Source organism: Vigna unguiculata, chromosome 4 (genome assembly GCF_037176805.1).
Source record: "Vigna unguiculata cultivar grain cowpea cultivar isolate G323 ecotype 2 chromosome 4, ASM3717680v1, whole genome shotgun sequence".
NCBI lineage: Eukaryota > Viridiplantae > Streptophyta > Magnoliopsida > Fabales > Fabaceae > Vigna > Vigna unguiculata.
In genome coordinates this window covers 44,165,556-44,167,626 of record NC_140795.1, presented here as the reverse complement: position 1 = coordinate 44,167,626, position 2,071 = coordinate 44,165,556, and the positions used below count along the sequence as shown (strand labels likewise).

The window sequence follows — 2,071 nt, the reverse complement described above, 5'->3', positions numbered from 1 at the left end:
GGCGGAAAATCTTCGTCCACTGCACCCACAACCCTAAACCGCCTTCGTTATTTCTCCCTTCGCCTCACTTTCGACCTTCTCTCTCTTCAAACTCAAACTGCAGAACGCTGCGCCTCACTTCCCCCCCTTTTCCTCTCAACTTTCTCTCTCTAAAAGGACATTTAACATAAGCGGTTTTTCCTTCTCTCCGCTGCACGTGCGACCAACGTTTTTCATTTTTAAAAAAATAAAAAAACCCCTGCCACGTCAGCTGTGTCAAATTCTTGTCCAATATTTTTGTTGGAATATCATTATCCAAAAAGAAATTCTTGCTTTCCTTTTACACATTTACGAAAATGAATTTCTCCAATTTGATTTTGAGTATCGTATTTGTTCATCTTTTGTGGGTTTATTATTGGTCCTGCTGCCCAGTGTACGATGAGATTGTGTACATCCCAAATGAGAGAGAGTTATTATTGAAGTTAAAGTATGATCTCAAAGATTCTTCAAATCGACTTTCTTCTTGGAATTCCAATTGTTGCGAATGGAACAAAATTGCAGCATCTGGTGGTTCTGAGCTTCACCTTACCATTCAATTTCCTTCTTCCGGAGAGAGCCTAGGTTATCCATTCAACAAACAAGTTTTCGAAGAAGCATCGGAAGAAAGGTACGGTGGAGAGATAAACCCTTGTTTGGTTGATTTGAAGCATTTAAGTTGCTCAGATTTCAGAGACAATCTTTTTCGAACTATTCCAATTCCTTCTTTCATTGCAACAATCACTTCCTTAACTCACCTCAATCTTTCTATTGCCGGAATCATAGGGAGTCTTCCTTCTCCGATGGGAAATGTTTCCGATTCAGTCTACCTTGACCTTGAAAGTGACGAAACTTGGGTTACTGACAATATTGATTGGGTGTTAAGTCTTTCCAAGCTTCGCTATCTTGGCTCGAGCACCATTTGGGCAGTTGGAGGAGGTATGCCAATTCCTTCTTTTCTTGGGACAATGACCGCATTAGTTCATTTGGCCAGAAAAAAGAGGTATGCAAATTCCCTCTCAATTGGGCAATCTCTTCAACTTCATATACCCTGATCTTCAAAGGGCTTATTCTGTTCATCAAACTTTTGTAACTACAAATGTTCACTGCTTCTCAAGGCTTCTGAAGCTTCAGTATCTTGATTTGGGAGGTGCAAACCTATCCCAATTGTTTTACTGGTTTCACACTCTCCAAGCTCTCTTCCAACTTTGATGCACCTTATTGTCAAAATCTACCCTATCCTTTCTTAACTTCCTCATTCTCCTCGCTCCTCATCTTTCTTAGATTTCTTATCGTTCTACAATTTCTTTTCTTCTAAATGCATAGTTGATTAAGTTTTTAGGTCATTTATGTGTTGGTTGATTTATTTTCAAATATGAGAACATTATTTAAATAAAGGTATGATATGTCTTTCTGCAGGTAACCAGAAAATATGACTGATTTAGCTTTTATAAAACTTTAATCTGTAAAAAATTGTCAATTCTGTTTCATACATGATAGTCTTCAATTGTTTGCAAGTATTAATCAAAATTGATCAAACACTCCGGTGTCACTCTTCTCAATAACATCATTTCAAATGTTTTTCTATATTTGATGCAACTCGATTCAACCACCACCATTACTACATTTGTCAAACCTTGGCTTTCAGAAAGTAGCAGGGGTTTTGACATTGAAGATTGTCTGTATGTGTCTGCAACATATCTAAGTACACCTCTCCCTGTTTTTGTAATTGTTTTTTTCTAAAATTGGCCATTTTTGGAAACTAATTTCAAGGACCATAAGAGTAAGGTGTTTTAGAATTAGTTTCTAGAACATATTTATAATTTGACTATTTGCCTCCTTATTGGTATTGGTATTGCACTGTAGATGATATTCTGGAAGTATTGGAAATGTCTTTCTTCTCTTGCTGAGGGTTTTGGACTTTATATGCTTATTTGTGAATGTAAAGTGTGTTTTAATACTGTGTAAAAAAGAAAACACAATGTAGAGTGTTCTCGGATTTGAAGAAATTGTTATGCCACTCTGCAATCACTACCAATTTCCATAGGCTGCATGT

The 2,071-nt window shown here is 36.9% G+C and overlaps 1 protein-coding gene across 1 annotated transcript; it reads left to right on the top strand.

Moving 5' to 3' along the window:
• Window positions 1–299: 299 nt before the first annotated feature.
• On the top strand, window positions 300–1,265 carry LOC146887273 (receptor-like protein EIX1). The gene has a single exon (XM_085671961.1). The coding sequence runs from the start codon at window positions 336–338 to the stop codon at window positions 1,068–1,070; it is 735 nt and encodes a 244-aa protein (XP_085528087.1). The 5' UTR covers window positions 300–335; the 3' UTR covers window positions 1,071–1,265.
• Window positions 1,266–2,071: the final 806 nt, after the last annotated feature.

Excerpts from the sequence above, each read along its gene's own strand:
- LOC146887273 (XM_085671961.1), top strand. The coding sequence starts at position 336 with ATGAATTTCTCCAATTTGATTTTGAGTATCGTATTTGTTCATCTTTTG.